General features: G+C 33.9%; 1 protein-coding gene and 2 non-coding genes across 3 annotated transcripts; 2 read left to right on the forward strand and 1 right to left on the reverse strand.

Moving 5' to 3' along the window:
• Window positions 1–8,829: 8,829 nt before the first annotated feature.
• On the forward strand, window positions 8,830–11,052 carry LOC124931522. The gene is made up of 2 exons (XM_047472042.1): window positions 8,830–9,224; window positions 9,591–11,052. The coding sequence occupies exons 1-2, from the start codon at window positions 8,830–8,832 to the stop codon at window positions 11,050–11,052; spliced, it is 1,857 nt and encodes a 618-aa protein (XP_047327998.1).
• A 5,316-nt stretch (window positions 11,053–16,368) lies between these two features.
• On the reverse strand, window positions 16,369–16,484 carry LOC124922933. Its single transcript, XR_007097979.1, has one exon. It is a non-coding gene; the product is annotated as a U5 spliceosomal RNA (small nuclear RNA).
• Window positions 16,485–18,867: 2,383 nt separating this feature from the next.
• On the forward strand, window positions 18,868–18,970 carry LOC124923051. Its single transcript, XR_007098083.1, has one exon. It is a non-coding gene; the product is annotated as a U6 spliceosomal RNA (small nuclear RNA).
• Window positions 18,971–20,258: the final 1,288 nt, after the last annotated feature.

Below are 20,258 nucleotides of genomic sequence, written 5' to 3' on the forward strand. Positions count from 1 at the left end.
GGTTCATAACCGATACCATACCTACACTTCGGATGTCTTTTGTAGTTACACATTTGTTTCACTGCTTGACGTGATCTCTCCCACGCAACAGTGACGTACATTGCTCGTTCATCGGTTTCGGTTACCGGTTGAACTGTCTTCTCATTATCGGAGAATAGTTCATCCGGTTCATACATTTCGATTTCACATGTTTTATCATATACATTATTTGTTTGTTCGGTTTTAGGTTCTACAGGAGTTGGTATGTACGCAGATATGTTTTTGAACTCAGCAACTATTTGGTTGAGTGCAGAAACCAGATCTTCTTTAGTAAACTCATCAGAAGAAAAATCGAATACCTCTTCGCCGTTTGCCATGAAGCAGGTTACTTTCTCTTCACCATCTTCATTATCGGAGTATGCCCACTCGCTTCCACCATCAGATGCAATGAGCGCCTTTTGAATTTCCTTTCCTTCATCAGCATGTTGATCATCATTTCTCCGGTAGTCGTTTCGTTGGTTGTTGTTGTTTCCCCGGTAGTTGTTCCCTTGATAATTGTTTCCCTGATACCGGTTGCCTTGATAGTTATTCCCTTGATAATTGTTTCCTTGATAGTTTCCTTCCGGTTTTCTATCGTCTCTTCTTGGTTTTCTACACTCTGACCTGAAATGTCCAAAACCATCACAGTTATAACATCTCTTGTTTGATTTATCTACATAGTTATAATTAAAATCATTATTAGATGGTGGCTGGCTCTTCTTCATGAATTTCCCGAATTTCTGAGCTAGCATCGCCATCACATCGTCGGTAATTTGATCGGTGTTTTTGACTGGAGCCGGTGCGGTTGATACTTGAGCCACCGGTTCCACCGATGTAACCAAAGCTCTGGTTGCGGTTGATGTGGATGCTTCGTCTTCGATCCGAGACTTGATCTCGAATTCGTAGGCTTTCAAGTCCTCGAACACATCATGCAACTTCATCTGCCCAAGGGTGCTTGACTCCCTCATCACCATGGTCTTGATATCCCATGTGCTTGGCAAAGATCTTAGGGCTTTGATGATCACTTCTCGGTTGTCATACTTCTTTCCGAGTGTTTGAAGCTCGTTGACTACGCTGGTGAACCGGTTGCTGAATTCCTTCATGTTTTCCCCCGGTTTCATCCTTATATTTTCATACTTCTGCGTAGCCACCAAGATTTTGTTCTCCTTGGTTCTTTCGTTTCCCTCGTGGATCTGAATAATCGTTTCCCAAGCTTCCTTTGCATTTTCACACTCTGATATTTTGTTCAAAGTGTTATTATCTATGGCCTTATAGATGTGCCTCATGCAATGGTTGTCCAGGTTACTCCGTCTTCGATCTTCACTCGTCCATAGGTCTGCCTCCTTGTTGATCTTGATCGGTCCCTCTTTCAGGACTTGGCTCATCTCATCATCTAACGTAATCAGATGTAGATACATCTGTTTCTTCCAACTGCTAAACGCTTCGCTGTTTAGCATTGGCGGCTTGTCGCTGTGGGTCATGCTTCCCATCTTCTTTGGTTGCTTGAGTGCTAAGAACCTCGCTCTGATACCACTTGTTAGGATCGGGGACGCCCTTGGAGGACCGGGGTGTTTCCGGTTTATAAGAAGGGTGGCCGCTTACAACACACACACTACTTTGGTGATAGTCCGGTTAGAGACTAAAACCGTTCTCAGCACTACACAATCTGTCACAGACTCTTGAACCGGGTTCAAGGGCGGAAATGTCTGTTTCAGGTTGAAGCAACTTATGCGACTTTAGATGATGCTTTAGAAGGAGTTGGTTTTATGGATATGAGTGACCGTTTTTAGGAGTATGATTGGTTTGAGGTTTAAGTTAAGTAAGCAAGAAATGAAAGCGAAAGAAAGAACACGAGACAAGGATTTGTTTATGGATGTTCGGAGCAAACCCTCCTACGTCACCCCTTCTTCTCATGTTATGAGAAGGATCTCCACTAACTTTTATAGTTAACAACAGTACCTCCGGTCGAGCCCAACTTCGCTACTCGCCGGTTACACCAAACTCACACTTTGATGTAATACAACAACTCTACACAACAACACACAAAAAGCCTCCGGTTTTAGACACACCGGTTTTACAGTATAGGACTTTATCTCTCTAACTTAATGCTTTTCGTAATTTGTAATGTACAACTTTCAGAACTGATGATGCATTTAATGAAGACGTTTGATCTTCCTTTTATAGCTGAAAGTACCCAACGGTTACTTTCTTCTCTCTCTTGCGGATTGGTCGATCATTATCACGCCTGATGCAGAAAGGTTGCTTGCACGCTTCATTTTCCTCAACACCTGGCATTCATGCAGGCAGCTCTGAGCAGAAGATGACGTAGCCGGTTTTCAGATTTGGACACGTGTTGGGCATGCACCTCCGGTTGTCAACTTCGGATCAATAAAGCATCATTGCTTTCCTCGCATGCTTTCGATCGGATCTGATCTTCTTTTATTCTTTCAAGACACGTTTCTTTCGTCATGGTATGTCACTCTTGAAGTTTGAATTTTTCGGTTTTTGTGTCTTATGCTGTATTATCCGGTTGGTATGTAAGTTTATGTCTTGGCTAACCGGTCGCTTGAGAAAGTGAAACCGGTTCCTCTAATCTTTAACTTGATTACTTGAGACTGGTTTCTTTGAAGTATAACAGCAACCGGTTTTTGATGCCCCCAACCGGTTCATACGGTTTTGATCTGTACCTGCACATGAAAGTTGACAACTATTTAGTTCGTCTAGCTGGTTCCACAAAATTAACTTACTTAATTTTTCTATCAGATTGTCATTGAACATTGGAGATTGTATATTTGACCAAATTTTATACTTATCAAGTGACCAAATTTTGGACTTAGGATAAGGACTTGGTATTCATGCTTTTAGAACCACATTGAGCCAAATGTTTCGGAGTTTCATCTACCCCTTCACTTTTTTTAGAGAGAAATCCTTGAAAATTATAAGCCTTGATGAATTTATGGTCGGGGTATATATGATAGAGCCATCACGCCTAACGAGATTGTCCAACGACAAATTCAAAATTTCAATATTTTGATAAATACTTTGCTCATTAATTTTTTTTAGTATCATCGGTATATCTGATAAAATCGGTACACCTATCGAGATTGTCCAGCGGTGATTTCAAAGCCTCAACTTTTTTATGAATACTTTGTTCGTTGATTTTTTTAGTATCATCGGTATATATATGACCAAATTGATACGCCTAACGAAATTTCCCAATGGTGATTTCAAAGTCTCAACCTTTTAATGAATACTTTGCTCGTTGATTTTTTTGTTTAGAGTTTCAAATCAATCTCTCTTTCAGATATATTTCATTTTGCGAATCCAAACAATCCTCCTGATCCACTCAACTTTTAGGTTAGGTTTGGGTTCTGCTGTGTCTCGATGTGTTTGAAAATATTTTTTAACAATCGCAAGATATCTTAAAGGAAATCAACAAACAAAACTTCTCCACGTGAGTCTTTTTTGAAAGACTTCTAACCCACTTTCGGAACCAGTCCCTAGTTAAGAATTGGTCATAGCGCTTACTCGTTTCATAATGTCCTTGTTGGTTCATGACAACAAAGATCATGATTTTCTTTACACCAAGGATAAAATGTTTTGAATGATTTCGACTGAACCTATTTGATAGGCTGCCTACCTATCCCAAAAATGGGAAATCGGGTCCAAAGACAGTTCAATGTTCTTCTTTCAATGCCGAGAGCAATGAATTGAAAGAAAAATGAAAGAAATTCCCTCAGTGTTCTTGTTAACAAGTCTTCAACATGATTTTTTTTAGAAACTTGACATTTGCAATCATGTTGAAAGGTTTTTTTAAATGCATTTGCAAAAATTCCCCTAGTATGAAAACTAGGGATCCATAAACAATGTCATAGAATACATGCTTGGATATAAATTAAAAAAAACAATGTTGAACTCATGATATATACTTTCTGAAAAACGCTCTTATAGAAAACAAGGGATTTAAGTGTTCACTCCGTTCAGAAAAATCTTTGACAATCATGGTATAACGTGAAATGAAGAAACTTTGTTTTTTTAGAAAGGAAAAAAATCAAACACACGACATTTTCTCCATTTCAAACATAATATTTCTTGAGCGTATCAAGATTAAAAGGGGACGAGCATTCATCGCCATCGAGAGAGATGAAACGCACAACTCCTCCTGAAAAGATATGTTTGATGACAAAAGGTCCCTCCCATGGCTGTTGGAACTTTCCTCTAGGATCCTACTACTCTCAGGTCTTCTTGAAAAGAAGATCTCCGACAACAAGATGCCTAGGCTTGACCTTCTTGTTGAACTCCATTGTCATGCGTCTTTGGTAAGCTTGCGTCTTACACAAGGCATCTAGTTTTCGATCCTCCATGAGCGATAGCTGATCGTACCAAGATTTCAACCAATCTTCCTCAACAACGTGGCTCTCCAAAAGAAACCTAAGAGGAGGCAACTTTATCTCAATGAGTTGGACTGCTTCCGTGCCGTAGACCAACGAATAAAGAGTTTTGCTTGTAGATATCCCAACAATGGTTCGATAACCCCACAGAGCATAAGGTAACTTCTCATATCAATCCCTATATGTATGTTTGATTTTCTTCAAGATTGAGATCACATTATTTTTAGAAGACTCGACCGCTTCATTGGTTTGTGGTCGGTATGATGTCGACTTGTGATGCTCAATCTTGAACTCTTCTAAGAGTCCAAGCCCCTTGCCTTGAAAATGCCGTTCGTTATCATAAATCATCGAATGGAGAACCCCATATCGACTGAATATATTGATGCGAATAAACTTTGCCATATGGGAGGATTTAAGGACTTTGAACAAAGAAGCATCAACCCATTTGGTGAAATAATTGATAGCAACTAGAATGAACCCATGACCATTGGAAGCGTGGGGTGAATTTTTCCGATGATATTGATTCCCCAGGTGGAGAATGGTCGTGGAGAGGTTGTTATGTTATAGAGAAAAGAGAAAGGAGTGTGTTTCAGATATGCATAAATCTATCATTGATGACATTTCTTGACAAACACAATACAATGTTGTTCTAAATTTTGCCAAAACTACCCTAGCCAAAGGAACTTTTTAGAAATGGCCATTCCATTCATATGGGAACCGTAATTCCCAACGTGCACTTCTTTCATGATGGTGGTAGATTCTACATGATCTACACAAAGCATGTTTTGTCCATCGAAAAATCTTTGATAGAGAGAACCTGCCACAACCACATAACTAGTGGAAAACTGACAAAGATCACGACGCTCCTTTTTCCGAAAGTGGATATGATATTCTCCCTTTTCAATATAAGTCTGGATGGGCTTGAAACAAGGCTTACTTGAAACATCAGCATTATTGACCACTAACTTCTCATAGATACGATTATACCTTTGTAGTATCTTGAGTGGCTTGATCTTGATTCAATTGGGATTTTGAGTCATTATCGCAAGTGTGGCAAGGGCATCAACAAATCGATTCTGCTCCTTGGAGCATGAATGAAAGTGACACTCTCAAACTTGGCTATCAATCGCATGAGGAACAAGTGATAAGGTTTGAGATTATCGACTTTGACCTGCCAATCTCCGTTGGCTTGTGAGATTACGAGGTTTGAGTCCCTGATAACTTTCAATCTATCTTAATTCAAATAATGCAGGTTTCATACTCAACTTCGTTGTTGGTGACATTATAACCAATTTAACAAAAGTAGGGTTATATGTGCTAGAAGGATCAATCAAAAGGATACTATACCTTAACCATTCTTGTCGGACGCACCATCGAACATCAACCTCCATGCTTCAAATTCAATGGTCATAATCTCGTCATCTGGGAAAACTATCTCTTCGTCATCATCTTCAACAGTAATTGGCTGATCATCTAGGAAATCAGCTACCACCCTGCCCTTGACTAACTTCCGAACGGTATATGAGATATCATATTCTGAAATCCTCATCATCCATTTGGCCAGACACGACAAAAGAATGATGTTAGATTAAAATGAATAAATAACCCAATATAAATGACCAGTGATTATAAATTTACAAGGTTTTGAATATTTAGATCCCTAAACCTATTTACCTAATAATCCCCGAACTTCTCGCTCATTTCGGTGTGCTAACATGGCTGTGATGGCCACAATCTTGCTAGAGTCAACTTCTATTCCTCTTTGAGTAATCAGAAATCCCATCATCTTACCAGTATTGACACCGAAGGTGCACTTCATTAGATTTAAACGAAGATGGTATTTCCGAATCCTCTGAAGGAATTTCTCCAAGTTTGCGATATGTTCAGCTCAATTCTTGGATTTGACGATGATATCATCAACGTAGACCTTGACTTCCTTGTGGATCATGTCGTGAAGAATAGTTGTGACTTGTGGTTGCTTTCTGATACGTAACTCCATTGTTCTTCAATCCAAAGGGCATCACTCGATTGCAAAAGGTATCGACCTCTGTGATTAAAATAGTTTTCTCCTTGTCCTCAGGCGTCATCTCCTTGTCCTCAGGCACCATCAGGACATGATTATGCATTTTTTATGGGGTTGTTAGGATATATATATATATATATATATATATATATATATATATATATATATATATATATATATATATATATATATATATATATATATATAAACCATTGACTCCAAATTGAATGGATGGATAGAGGGATAAAAACAATAAGACCTTATAATTTTGTGTGTTTAATGTTAAATATTTTATTCTTTGTTTTCTAGTTTCATTCTAGATTATTAATTAATTATTTATTTAGAATTCAAAAGGTTTGTGCATAATAAATGTTCTTATTTTGTAAATGCGATTATGAAGGGAAACATATTTTTACATCTAACTTAAAAATTTTTTATCAAATATGAAGGGAGATGTTTTATTTTCATCTAAATTTTATTATGCATTTTTTATGGCGTTGTAATGATTTTTAATGTGAAACTGAACTCATGTCACCTAAAGAAATAATAATCTTTTTTCAAATTATATTTGATAATACCATGTTTTGTTTTCTATTCCACCATCACTTTGTATAGTTGAAATTTTAAGAAAACTTATTCAAGCTTAACATGTTCTTCTAAATTGGTTGTTTTTTGTTATGAATTCTCCTACTTTTTTTTAATTGGTTTTTCTTTGATAAAAAAAATTAATCAAGCTCTAACATGTTCTTCTAGAATGGTTTTTTATTTGTCGTGAATGCTCTAAACATTTTAGGTTATTACTTCTTTTTTTGTACTTGGAGCGCATTAATTTGCCAAATAAGTTTTGATCATTTATATATTTTGCTTTAATACCTACATCTCGACTTACAATTGGAACAGATTTTTGCTAGGTCATTTATGTCTCAGTAATGTATACTTTAGTTGTTTCCATTTTGACTTACCATCATTTATGTTTAAAATTTGATCATGAATATTGTATCTCTCATATTACTTCATTCTTTTGTTTGTTTATATAAAGTGTAATGTTTTAATACCTTTATATTGATTTATAACTGGAGCACATCTATGTTTGAAAATAAAATTACGATAAATATCAAATCACTCTAGTTACATAATTATTTTGTCACCTTATAACCAATTATGAAAAGTGAGATAAAAGTCATATATAATTTATCATTAGAGCGCACTGGACTATAAATATGATATTATTTTTATTATCTCCATTTTGACTTATCATCGTAGCAACATTGACCTATGAAAAAATACCGATGAATATCACATCCCATTTGTTATTTAATCGTTTTATCGAATATTGTAACTAATTATGAAAGTGAGACAAAATTATAAAAGGATTAATTTATCGTTCTAGCACATATGTAAAAATAAGTTTTAATCATTTTGATCTAAATATTGGATGTTTTAATATTTTAATTTTAACTTATCATTGTAGCACTATTTACGTATAAAAAATAGCACTAACGACAAAATATATATTCAAATTGATATTGTTACGTCGCATTATGTAAGTGAAACATTAGCCAAAATATATATTGTGTATTGATAAATCTAGAGATTGTAAGCTTTTAAGGTCTCAAATTGTTTCTATAGCCTAATAAAAAAATTAACACCAATGACGGATTTGACTTAGTGGTCTTGACGCCGTTAGCATCTGACCCACAAAATCTGATTGTTCTAGAAGAAAAGAAAAGAAGTCATTTTCGCAGTTCCCCGTATAAATATCCTCTGATGTCCACCTCGTAAAACACGTTTGTCTGTCTGTCACTCTTCTTCCTAGTTCCTACTGGCCCACCCACCCTGTCTCAAGTTTGGTCGATCGCCGCCGCCACAATTTGCTACACCGGAGTGAGTTTCAGCTTCTTTTTTCCTTCATTTGTTTCTCATTTCATGTCAAAATGCAATTCATGAACCAGCTAGGGTTCCTTTTTTCTTTAACTGTTGATTAATTGCGAGCTTCATCAGCTACAGATAGGCGATTGATTTCATTTAGATTGAAATTCATGAAACTTTGATCTGGGAAGTTGTGATGCTTATATCTAATAAGTTTTCATACAACTAGGTTTACTAGATTGCTTTTGTGTATTTGCTGTGGCCTCAGTGTGCAATGGATTGTTCCATTTTATTTCAAAGTACTGTTTCGATTATGCAGGCGGGTGCTCAAGAATTGAGTATTGTATAAGAAATTTCGTGGTTCTTGTTTGATCTATGGAAATTAACAAAGAAGTGGCTCCCAGGGCGGAAGTGGAGGCTCCAATGGCGGTAGAGGAGAAGGTTCGCATGACAGAAGGGGATGAGGCTCCTATGGTGGTTCATAGGGGAGAATGGGAGGAGGCTCGCAGGGCATAATGGGAGGCTCACATGGCCAAAGAAGAGGAGGCTCGTAGGGCTAAAGAGGAGGCTGAAAAAAGATTTGTTGAGAAAGACTACAATGGAGCATGTACCTATGCTTTGAGAGCTCAGATTCTTTGTCCCAGCTTGGAGGGTATAAAAGAAATGAAAGCTACATTTGATGTCTATGCTGCATCTGAGAGAAAATTCAAAGGGGAAACTGATTTTTATGCAATTTTTGGTCTAAAACCATATGCCGTTATGGCTAGACTCATCGGACAGTTTACAGAGATGTATCGTCTACTCAACCCTTATTGTAACAAAACTGTTGGGGCAGATGGGGCATTTAACCTTCTCTCGGAAGCATGGAATACATTGTCCAACCTAAGTGAACGAACCTCGTACGATATCAGGAGAAATACTAGGTATGTGCATTTGCATTCTCAGTTTTGCCAAGCAAATCTTTGTTTTGATAATGACAATTATTCTAAGTCTTATTATAATTCTTTGTTTGGTTAATCACAGTAAGGCCTTTTTTGATAGAAGGTCAAAGGGTTTTACCCCTATTTTGGTCTATCTTTTTTTGTTGTCTTTCATTTATCATCTATTTTCTTACCAATCCTCCCAAACAAGGTCGGCCTAGGGTACCCCGAGTGGTTCTGTCCATTGGTTATCCAAATAACCCATAAATATATAGGGCCTTATTCTAAATCATTTCTTTCTTTTAATGAAATTATTCTAAATATTTGTTTTGTTGATGACAATTAATTAAGTCTTTTTTTCTATGAAAGGGGTGATTCCTTTTGGACAAAATGCACCACTTGTAACGTTCAGTATGAGTATCTCCTGAAGTACGTGAACAAAAAACTATCCTGCAAGAATTGTCGTGGTATTTTCATGGCAATTAACAAAGGGATAGGACCTCCAGATGGCTCGTATCCTTTTTTTGATTGTCAACATTTTCCTGCTCCTGAAAACTGTTATGCAAATCAACGTGGGACTATTACAAATATCCCAACCACAAATAGAGTCGCTGTATCTAAATCTAATAGGAAATCGTATTCTGGATCTTCAGTGGAGGTTGGTGATACAAATATAACCATCCCTCTTGAGGCACACCCTATAGGGAATGGCAATAAAAGCACGAGATCTCTTCACGAGCCTTCCAAACTGTGCAAGCCCTCAAGGAGAAAGAGTTTTGATGACACAGGCGTAGAAACGCCTTCATGTAATCTATCAGATATGGGACCACCAGTGTCAATTTTTGACTCAGAAAAGTTATTAATTAATAGGGCATTGTCTGAATTAAGAAAGAAGTTGCCAGAGATAAGGAAAGCTGATGCTGAAGTAGCTGCACTGAAGAAAAACCTAGCAAATTTACCTCAGAAAGCAGCAGCAGCAGGAAAATCTGTAGGAGAGGTGGTTCTGTCTAACAAGCCTAGTACTGCCGCAATTTCTGGCACAGTTGGACTTCAATCAGTGGTGAGGAGGAGGGCATCAATGCGCATGACGGTTCCTATCTCTGATTTTCACAATTTTGACAATGATCGGGCTGAGCAATGCTTCAAGGCGAAGCAGATATGGGCGATCTACGATGAAGAAGATGCTATGCCACGTCTGTACTGTCTGATTGATCAAGTGATTTCAGTCTCACCGTTTAAAGTTGCAATCAGTTACATGAACTCCATAACTGATGCGGAGTTCGGGTCAGTGAATTGGATAGAATCTGGATTTACGAAATCTTGTGGAAAATTTAGAACATCAAACATTGATGTTGTTGAAGAAGGGAACATCTTTTCTCATGTATTGAGCAGAGAAAAAATAAAACGGGGAGGATGCCTTAGAATTTATCCTAGGGGCGGGGATATATGGGCCATATACAAGAACTGGTCATCGGAATGGAACAGGGAGACCCCCTCTGAAGTTAGGCATCAATATGAGATGGTGGAAGTTATGATGGATTATGATGAAGAAGATGGGGTTTGCATGAGTCCACTGGTGAAAGTAGATGGTTATAGGACTGTGTATGGGAGGAACCCAGATAAGGGTTCCATTTGTTGGGTTTTGAAGAAGGAAATGTTGAGATTCTCACATCGTGTTCCTTGTTGGCGAATTAGAGGTGGAGAAAGGACTGATGATCTGCCAGAATGTTGTTGGGATCTGGACCCTGCCGCAACCCAAGATGGCCTTATCCTTCAACAGCAGCTAGAACAAGAAGAAGCTGAAGCTGGGAAACTTAAAGTGATATCTTAACTTACATTCCATCCCCCAATAGAAAAGATTATAAACTGTATGTTGTTTCTTATGATTGTTTCTGACTGTGTCTGAAAACTGTTGTTGCTGCTGTTTTTAATTTTGACATGTGAGAATTATTCTACATGTCAAATTAAAGTTGAACAGTGGGTTAATTTCCTTTTCCCTGTGGTTGACTTGATTTGTTATAGAAAATACAAATATGAATGAACTTATATTTGATAATTGATGTATGTTTGTCTTTATCTTTCCAATGAGATTTGATCTTCAGCTTACAAATATATAGAGTCGACTAGGCTCCCGTCCAATATGATTTTTGTTCTTATCTTCCATCCAATGTCTCTATTAAGTCGACTATGCTTCCGCCCAATGTTGTTTTTCCTTGGCTTCCATCCAATATTGTTATTGAGTCGACTAGGCTTCCGTTTAATGTGTTTTTTTTCTTTTGGCTTCTGTCCAATGTGTTTCCCCCTTTGGTCCAATGTCACTATTGAGTCACTAGGTTTTCGTCCAAATGTCGTCTTACCTACAAAATAACTTAAGCTTATCCAAAGATGTGCGACTGCATTCTCGCATCTCTAAGAGGTGTCTGACTTCTTTCTCGTGTTACCAAAGTGTATCTGACTTCCTTCTCGCGTCACTAAAAGGCGTTTGACTTCTCTCTCACGTAACCAAAGGGTACATGACTTCCTCCTCATGTCACCAAAAGTTGTTCGACTTCTTTCACGCATCATCAAATGGTGTCTGATTTATTTCCCGCATCATCAAGAGGTGTCCAACTTCCTTTTTATCGAGTTGATGACTCATCTCACACCATCTAGGCATCTTGTCTTGAATCGATTTGTTATGGTGACTTACAACTAGAAGACAACCACTCCTTTAGTTTTATCATTTTCGACCATAAAGGACTGTATACGAAGATTATACATCTGTCAATCTGGTTTGTTGTGTAAACGATATTATCTTCTAATGTAATATTAAGATAACATTGTTACATTTTACTCTGTTAGGATTTATTTAGCTTCTAACTTGACTAGGATTATCTTTAACATGAACTAAAAGTTTATTAGCTTTTGACTTCGACTATGATTTAGATCTTCTACACAACACTATCAAGCATATTTGTCTTATTATGTGTTTGATTCCAAGTAGTTTTGTATCTGGAAGAAAACCACTCTTTTTTGTTTTTGTCTCATTTTTCCTAGATAGAAGAGCTGCATCATATGTCAATCTAGTTGGTTGTGCAAATAATGTTATCTTCCAGTGCAATGTTTTTGGTCTCATGTTGACTTTGAGGGTTTATCGATTGTCACGCTTTTTTATGGACTGATTGTAGTGTACGCTTTTGGGGGTTATTGAGTTCTTTCATTTCGACATGTCTTGCATTTGAATGGTCGCGAATAGATAATTCTTCTTTGCAACCTTGTTGAGGATTGACAAATCAAATCTCTTAATGTACAGAAAACGATCGTTGTATCCACTATATGTTCATTACCAAAAGAAATATGTCTCATGGTTATTTAATCACAAAAGAGTTAAATCTCAAACCATCTTTGTCATTATTAGTTATTTATTTTTATTTTATATTTTTAGAATTGTATCCTTTATTTTATATTTTTTTTTTCAAAAATACCCTTAGTATTATATAGAAATTGTTTTATTGTCATTTTTATTTTAATAAAAATATCACTAGTATTGACTTGGGTTTTATTCATTTTTTATGTCTTTTTATTTTTATTTTGATAAGCATGCCCATAGAATTGACTTAGAGTTTATTTTATTTATTTTTATTTTAATGAAAATGTCCTTAATTTTGACTTACGGTGTTTTTTATAATATTTTTATTTTGTGATTTTTCATTATTTTATTTTAATAAACATGTCCCTTAGTAGTGACTTAGAGTTTATTTTATTAATTTTTATTATTAATTTTATTTTAATAAAAATGTCCCTAGTATTGGCTTAGGATTTCTTTTCAACAAAATAGTTTTCGACTTAGGGCTTTGATTTTTAATTTTCTTTTATTGTCATTTTGTTCAACAAAATGCCCCTAGTATTGATTTAGGATTTGTTTTTATTTTTTATTCTTTGCAATTGAGAAATGAAGTTAGACTCTTTTAGTCCTCTAGCTATTGATGTCTTATTCTCTTAAGAAAGTTTGGTGATCTTGAATCAAAATATTTCTAAAACATGATTTTGTTTATCATTCCTTTTAACTGTTTTAAAAGGAGAACATTTATTGGTGTTTTTTTCTTCAACACAAAAGGTCATGGATTATGAATGCAATCTCGTGTACAAATGAGTGTTTTGGGTTTTTCCTTTCTAGTGTTTCAGTTTGCTCAAACTTCAAAATCTGAAGTTTATATCAAGTTTAACTCTAAACCGTATATCATTAGTTTCAATTTCACTTTCTTTTTATGTGTTTCAAACTCTAGGTTTGATGTTAACTTATAATCGGTAATAACAAGTGGTGATTTTAATATCTCAACTTCTATTAGTAGTTATTATATATATATATATATATATATATATATATATATATATATATATTATATATATATATATATATATTATATATATATATTATTATCAGGGTATTATATGATAGAATAAGTTCATTTATATTATTGTCTTTGGCAATCAAGACAAGTGTAGATAAACAAACAATAGTGATTTCAATATCTCAACTAACCGTATTCTTTTTCTTAAAGCATTGAGTACTTGTATGTAACTTCCGTTTTATTTATTGTTTTAGAAATGAAACGCTCCTATTTGATAGTAAGGTTTTGAGTTTGGGCATTGACTTTTCCACAAGCTTCCCTCGGAAACATTAGAAGTTGTAAGCACTCGTAAGACTCAATAGAGTATTCTCATTCGGATAGAGAAAATCTCGTTTCTTTCTTTAGTATTTTTTATTAAACGCCTCAAGTGCGGGAACTAGAGTTCTATTGCATAATTTTTTAAAGCTCCTAGTGTATAAACTAGGTTTTTATTGCAATTTTTTAAAGGTTCCTAGTGTGTGAATTATGGTTTTATTAAAAAAAAAATGCTTCTAGGGTATGAACTAGGATTTTACTGCATTAATTGTATTTTGTTTTATTTTTTAATAATCCTAATGTGCAGACTATGGTTTATTGTCGTTAATATTATTATTATTATTATCGCTTAGTACTCCATCCAGTTCAGAATCAGCCCGCAACGCAGTTCCTGAACCTATGGATCACTACGATACGAGGAAGAGAAGATATCCGAAGAATCCTACACGGCCGTGTACTTGGCTCGTTAATATTATTATTGTCGATGGACGTTAGACGTTTTCAACTTTTATCAAAATCTTTTGATTTGAAAAATATTTCAAGATAAAAGTGGATGAAATCCAAACAAGATTTGAACGTCCATCATCATTGTTTTATAACAAGAAAATGGCGTGAGATCAAAATCATTTCATTTCATTTCAATCATAAGAAAAGAGAGTTTACAAAATCACCTTCCTCCCATATTCCTTCTAAAAGGGCCCTGAAATTCGTGAATGATTCCCTTAACATCTGACATCGGAATCAAGGTGCTATTTATCAACCAATATTGCAATTCTTATAAAAATAATATTGCAATTTAAGTTGAATAGTCATTGACTTTGTATAAAAAAAATATTCAGTTAAAATAAATAAACAATATATTTTGCATCTAGTCTATTCTAGAGTTATTTTCTAACTTGTTTTTTTAATAAACCTATAAAATCGTAATTGGCCTTACAACTTTCATATAAAATAGAATTAAAATTTGAATTGCACATCCAATGTCATTTTACCATGACAATTTTAAACTCTATTTTAGATTGAGCTGAAAAATCAAAAATTATTTGGACTAACTATAATGAAATGTAAATAACAAACAAATAAACATTTCTTGTGTAACAGAGAGCTATTTTTTCATTAAAATTTTCTAGAAGGCATTATTGTGCACCTCGAAACACAAAATCACATTCTTCCCATTATTGAATGTTTTTAGAGAAAATGGTTTAAGTAGCTTGAAAATGTCATTTATTCAAACAATGTGGAATGTTTGTCGTGCATAGATATTGAAAGTGTAAATAACTACACAACTTACTATGTCATAAACTTATTTCAGTGTTTTTTTATTAATTATTATTGTAATTTTTATAAAACTAATATTGCAATTTAAGTCAAATAAGCATTGATATTGTATAATCCATTTGTTTCAATTAAAAATAAATAAGCAATCTATTATGCATTAAGTCTATTTTAGATTTATTTTGTAACTTGATTTTGTAACATATGTCTCAAAACGCAATTGACTTTACAACTTTCGTATAAAATAGAATTGCAATTTGAATTGCATATCCAATAAAATTTATCCTAGCTAATTTTCAATTCTCTGTTAGTTTGAGCTGAAAATTAGAGACGAGGTGATGTTTGTCACAACGAAAATATTTGTCCTAACTAGACAGGAATATTAATAACTAACTAATTTCTTTAAATCTTTTCTTTCTTATAAGAGATCTATTTTTTCCTAAGATTTTTAGATAGTAGGCATAATTCGGATCAATTATGGGAAACTCATGTAGGAGCCGACCCATTGGGTCTTTAATAAAAATTTTGAGAGACTGTGTTAAGTAGCTTGAAAATGTACTTTATAGGTAATCAAAATGTAATGTAATAGTTAAGCAACTTACTTTATCATAAACTTATTTCAGTACTATTTATTAACTATTATTGCAATTTTTATACAACTATTACAATTTAAGTTGAATAAGCATTGGACTTTGTATCATTCGTTTTGTTTCAATTAAAAGTAAATATGCAATTTACTATGGATTAAGTCTATTTTATATTTATTTTGTAATATATGTCTCAAAATGCAACTAGTTTATAACTTTCATATTAAATAGAGATGCATTTCAATTTAAATTGCATATCCAATAACATTTTATCCTAGCTAATTTTTTATTCTTTTTTAGTTTGAGCTGAAAAAGCTATGTGGATTCTTGTCAGCATAGGTAATAGTTACACAACTTACTTTATTATAAACTTATTTCAGTGTTTTTTATTAACTATTATTGCAAATTAAGTGGAATAAGCATTGATTTAGTATAATCTGTTTGCTACAATTAAAAATAAATAAGTAATGTATTATGCATTAAATCTATTTTAAATTTATTTTGTAACTTTTTTCTGTAACATGTCTCAAAGAGCAACAAAATACTAGTTTAAGTATAATTCAAATAATATATTAATAAATAAAATGAAATAAATTTTCGTAGATAAAAAAAATTCAAAGTTTAAACTCAATTGTAGGGCGACTCCGATTAGAGAACCCAACAAAAATAGGTGTATGCCACGTATTGCAAAGAACACACGGTATTCTTTAGTATAAGGCGAAAGAATAATTTGCATTGTGTTCAGTGTTTGGCTTCATAATTTCTTATAATCACCAACTCCCCTCTTATAATAATATCGAATCTTTATTTTCACTTCATCTAACAATGCGAGACAACACACTTTTTTTTTCATTATTGAGCCTAATGGTGATAATTCAATAATATTTTCAAAATTTTGATACTCTTTAAGTATATTATTTTATCAAACTTATATATAAATGTTAATAACAAACTTATGTATTATTTGATTAACTAATCCTTTATATTGGAATGGGTAAAGAGTCAAATGTTTTGGTAATTCCTCATGAGGGGATGAATCAAGAGAATTCTGAATCAAAGCTCTGGATTTTTGTTCATCCCTCGCCGTAATAATATCTCGCGGTTTGCAACGATAACTCGGTATATCTACTATGCGACCATTAATTAAAATATGTCTATGGTTAACTAATTGGCGGGCTCCGGGAATAGTCGAAGCCATACCTAATCGAAAAAGGACTCTCCTAATATTTTATCATTTATAGAACTCTCATTTCCTCGTTTAATTATATTTAAAACTGTCACTAACGTCGTTAACTATTTAACATTAATTTGATTTTTTATTTATTTCTTTTTTTATTATTATTTAGCCTAAATCTTTTATTTCTTTCTTCATTATTATTTAACATTAATTATCCCATTCAACAATATCATCACCCATCCAACCCAGCAACCATCTGACCGACAATGGAACCTACTTCATCCATGCAAACCCAATATCCCCTTTACCAAAAACAACCGATCTCAATTTAGATCATCCAATTCTAAAAGCATCCCTTCGCCCAATCACCCTAAAGGTACAATCTTTACTTTACTATTTCTCTAATTCAAATATTTTCAAAACTAATTTACAATTTCTCTACAGTTTCAAGATGTGGCCTATACAATTAACCTCTCTTCTTCACCGAAATCCACCAAGACCGTACTTAACGGGGTCATAGGAATGGTCAAACCAGGCGAACTCATGGCTATGCTTGGCCCATCCGGCAACGGCAAAACAACACTCCTCACTGCACTTTCCGGTCGTTACCTCGTCGGAAAAATCTCCGGTACTATTACCTACAACAAACGCCCTTTCACCGGATCAATGAAACGGAAGATCGGATTCGTTTCGCAGGGCGATGTTCTCTATCCCCATCATACAGTTCTAGAAGCATTAACATACCTTGCTCCGCCTTCCTGGGAAATTAACAAATAATGAGAAAATGGAGAAAGTTGATTTTGTTATCAATGAACTTGGTTTGGGTCGGACTATAAATACAAATAAATTCATTTTGGGGATTCCATTCATTTTGCAGAGTAATGAACCCTAAAATACATGGACGAAGAAGAAAATATACAGATGTAAGAAAAACAGATGAAGGAGAAGACTCGTCAATGAGGGAAGCAATGAAGCAAACAGTTGATGAAGAAGACGCTGAATGAAGAAGAAGGTCGGTCGCCTTGGCAATGGTTGTCGAATCTTGCGTGGACGCTAGTCTCATGAAGAAAAAAAAGAAATAAAAGATTTAGATTAAATAATAATAAAGAAATAAATAAAAAATCAAATTAATGTTAAATAGTTAACGAAGTTAATGGAAGTTTTAAATATAATTAAAAAAGGAAATGAGAGTTCTATAAATGATAAAATATTAGAAGAGTCCTAAATTTGAAAAATCGCTCCAACCACAGTCTTAAATTTATCATTATTCCCAATAATTTATTCGTATAACTCCAATAAAAAGAGTTTTATTTTAAATATTTGATTTTCACTGAAAACACTTTAATTTGGATTGAAGTTAGTACTGTGAGGGTGCTTATAAACAAGGTATATGACTCGTATTTGATATTTAATAAACTTATGTTATAGTCATTATGACGAATATTACTTATATTAATAGAGGCATCGACACCTTCAAGGGCGGGTCCCGAGTAACGCAAAATAGTTTGCATGCGAATGGCAATAACGATATGGAGAAATACCGTCGTTATTGAGTTCTTCGGTCAATGGAGAGACCTAGCGACCGTAAACTACGTATATTTTGTTTATTTGCTTCATATTATTATCATTCTAGCCTGGTAGGTTTTATGAAAATAACTTAACCCGACTAGATTTTAAATTATAGCTCCGCCCTTTGACACCTTATCAACATGACATAAGGGGTAGCTCCCCATTCTTTTTCTCTCATAAAATTAATATTCCCTCAAAAGAAAACCCTATAAATCGAGGGCATATTTACAAGGAGCCTCATTCTCTGTATAGAAACATGTGTTCTTCGAAAAACATTATAGCAGTCGATCACAAGAAATAGCATCTGTCCATTCATTTTTTAAAATTTATCCCACATTGATCCTCTAACTCAAGAATGAAGTCTTTTAAGAAGGAGAGCGAGAGAAGCTTATGTCCCTTCGGGGACATCCGATAAAATTGGAATGATACAGAGAAGATTAGCATGGCCCCTACGTAAGGATGACACTAGGGCTGGAAATGAGTCAAGCCGCTCGTGAGCTGCTTGCGAGCCGCTCGGTCAAAGTTCGAGTCGAGCTCGAGTCGGCTCGTTTAATATTTGAGTCGAACTCGAGTTCATATAAGGCTTGATCGAAGGCTTGTCGAGCTTTTTTGAGCTTTATAATATATAATATTTTATTTATTTATTTAATATTAAAACTTAAAATTGAAACAATATATTGTTTCTATCTCTTTTTAAAGCCCATATAGAAAATAGAAAGCCCATAATCTATATTTTATATTCTATTATCCTAAATCAAACCCTAATTTCTATTGCATCAATCATATGTGACTCTTCATCTCCTTTTCTTCTTTCTTTCGTTCATTTCTTCTTCTTCCTTCTTCACCATTTTTTTCTTTTCATGTTCTTCACCATTTCTTCTTTTCATCTTCTTCTTCTTCCCTCTTTACCATTCTTCACCATTTCTTTCCTTCATTCATAACACCATTTCTTTCACTCATTCATAATATAATGATTCGTTTTTTATGTTATCTCTCATATACACTAGTAAAGGCGCTTTTATCTCAGAAGACTTCCTCTCCTTGCAAATGCGCTTTTTTCTTTCTTCGACATATGTTTCACTGAGACGCGCCGACGTTTATCGCTCTCAATGAGCTACTTCACCGAAGGCTTTCAGTCTTTCTTCGAGAGATTCTGCCCTCCATAATAACCTATTTTCTACTAGTGACTATTTATTTCATTCATTCACAAGAAGCTTACAGGTAAATTAAAATCTACTATTTTCACTTCTACTATAACTATTGCTACTTCTTTTAGATAACTTTATTTTTTTTGTATTATGAGAAACTTATGCTTATATAGATAACTCATTTACATATATAGAAAAAACTATTATATATATTCATCCGTAGAACAAAATAAGTTTAAGGCTTTAAGGCGTCAAGATAAATATATAAAAAAAACTATTATATATAATGATTTTTAATTTATAATAGGGTTGGATTGATAATAGACAAAAGGCTTAAACAATATTAGAGATATAATAATTAATATATTATATATAATATTAAAAGAGATAAAAGAAATGTTAATATATTATCTATAATAAAAATATATTATATATAATATTGAAATAGATAAAAAAAAATTAATATATTATATATAATAAAAAATAAAAAAATGTTTGTATATATATATATTATATATAATATATTAAGAGAAAAAATTAATTTACAAGATTAATAATATATTATAATATATAAAAAATTTAGTGGATTCTTGCTATAAATAAGTTATAGATTCTTGTTAATTCAAATATATATA

Source organism: Impatiens glandulifera, chromosome 1, assembly GCF_907164915.1.
Source record: "Impatiens glandulifera chromosome 1, dImpGla2.1, whole genome shotgun sequence".
Classification (NCBI taxonomy): domain Eukaryota; kingdom Viridiplantae; phylum Streptophyta; class Magnoliopsida; order Ericales; family Balsaminaceae; genus Impatiens; species Impatiens glandulifera.

Excerpts from the sequence above, each read along its gene's own strand:
- LOC124931522 (XM_047472042.1), top strand. The coding sequence starts at position 8,830 with ATGGCCAAAGAAGAGGAGGCTCGTAGGGCTAAAGAGGAGGCTGAAAAA. Across the intron at positions 9,225-9,590 it reads GATATCAGGAGAAATACTAG|GGGTGATTCCTTTTGGACAA; the intron begins GTATGTGCATTT and ends TTTCTATGAAAG.